General features: G+C 38.7%; 1 protein-coding gene across 1 annotated transcript in view; it reads left to right on the top strand.

Annotated features, from left to right (window-relative positions):
- Nucleotides 1-1,471, top strand: part of Zmym6 (zinc finger MYM-type containing 6) — a 45,220-nt gene that overhangs the window by 27,794 nt on the left and 15,955 nt on the right. The window contains exon 13 of the mRNA XM_005353226.3: nucleotides 625-662. Coding sequence (XP_005353283.1) covers nucleotides 625-662 — 38 coding nt within the window. The remainder of the gene's footprint in view (nucleotides 1-624; nucleotides 663-1,471) is intronic.

Below are 1,471 nucleotides of genomic sequence, written 5' to 3'. Positions count from 1 at the left end.
TTTTTTATTATTGTATATATATGTGTGTGATATATGTGCACAAGTGTGGACAGGCACATGCCAGACCTTTGTTGTGGAGGTCGGAGGACAGCTTTTGGGAGTCAGTTTTCTCCTTCCACTTGGGATCTGAGGATCAAGCTCGGGTTTTCAGGTCTGAGTAGCAAGCATGTTAACCTACCAAATCCATCTTAGTTTTTAAGACAGGGTCTCACTGAACCTGGAGTTCACTTATTGGTTAGGCTAGAAAGGTCAGTGAACTCTAGGATCCTCCTGATCACCTGGGCTTACAGATTCAGAGACATACTTGGTGTTTTTGTTTTTAAACTTGGGTTCTGGGAATCCGAATTCATAGCCTGATGCTTGTACACCAAGCCCTTTACCCACTGAGCCATCTGGCCATTCCCTACTCTTGCATCTTTGTTACCAGGCATTCTAATAAAGTAGCAGGGGTTGAAATAGGGAATCCTTAACGTTTACTAGGCACCGCAGGTGTTTCCTTGGACTATTTTTTGAGAAATTCTCACCCAGGCTCTAATCCACCTTTGTGAGAGAAAATGAATGCCAGTTTCTGTGTTTACTCGTGTATATTGTGAGAATGATAATGTGTATTTTGATTTTGAACAGGTGCAGGTCCTAAAGAGGTAGCAGAGACCATTGGAAATGTGAGTTTTATTGTTTGTATGTTACCTGATAATCCTCCACTTACTTATTTCATTTTGCTTATAGTCTAATATATAAACATACACACATATGCATATACATATACACATACATTACACAAGTACTTTTCTATTTGTAGCTTATTCTTTTCGAAAGGTTGAGCGGTAACACATTTTATGTTTTGAATCACTGCTGGACTCTAGATCATTAATAAGGATATACTTTTGATTCATCTTACTTTGTACTAAGCTTCCTCTATTTGTTTAAGTGCCTGCTAACTCCTGACTGCTTATTTTCCCTCTTTGGAAAGCTCAGTGGTGTCACGTCACTGGGACTGAAAATAGTACAAAGTGCATATTTACTTAATTTCTCACTTGAAATTTGAAAAATGTGAAAATGTCCCCAAATTTAAAAATAATTTTAGCTGGGCCTTTAATCCCAGCTCTTGGGAGGCAGAGGCAGACTGATCTCTCTGAGTTTGAGGCCAACCTGGTCTACAAGAGCTAGTTCCAGGACAGGCTACAGAGCTACAGTGAAACCCTGTCTCGAAAAACCAAAAATAAAAAATAAAATAAAAAAATAAAATAAAAATAATTTTAAAGAGTGAATAATATCAGATTTGGCCGTCTATCAGGATCACAGGCTGTGCCTGTGCCAACCATCACTTCAGCAGAATTGACCTTGACCTGCTGAGCTATGCTAAGTTCCCCCATCCTTCCTCAGTATCGTGTTTGAGCTAACGTAGACCCTGTTAGGTCTTGACTTAGTGATTTTAGTGACTTTTTGTTTGAATAATTAAAAGTCTTTTTTT

This window comes from Microtus ochrogaster, chromosome 10 (genome assembly GCF_000317375.1).
Source record: "Microtus ochrogaster isolate Prairie Vole_2 chromosome 10, MicOch1.0, whole genome shotgun sequence".
Taxonomy (NCBI): Eukaryota; Metazoa; Chordata; class Mammalia; order Rodentia; family Cricetidae; genus Microtus; species Microtus ochrogaster.
The sequence above is the reverse complement of the archived record's forward strand: the minus strand, read 5'-3'. Positions and strand labels throughout refer to the sequence as shown.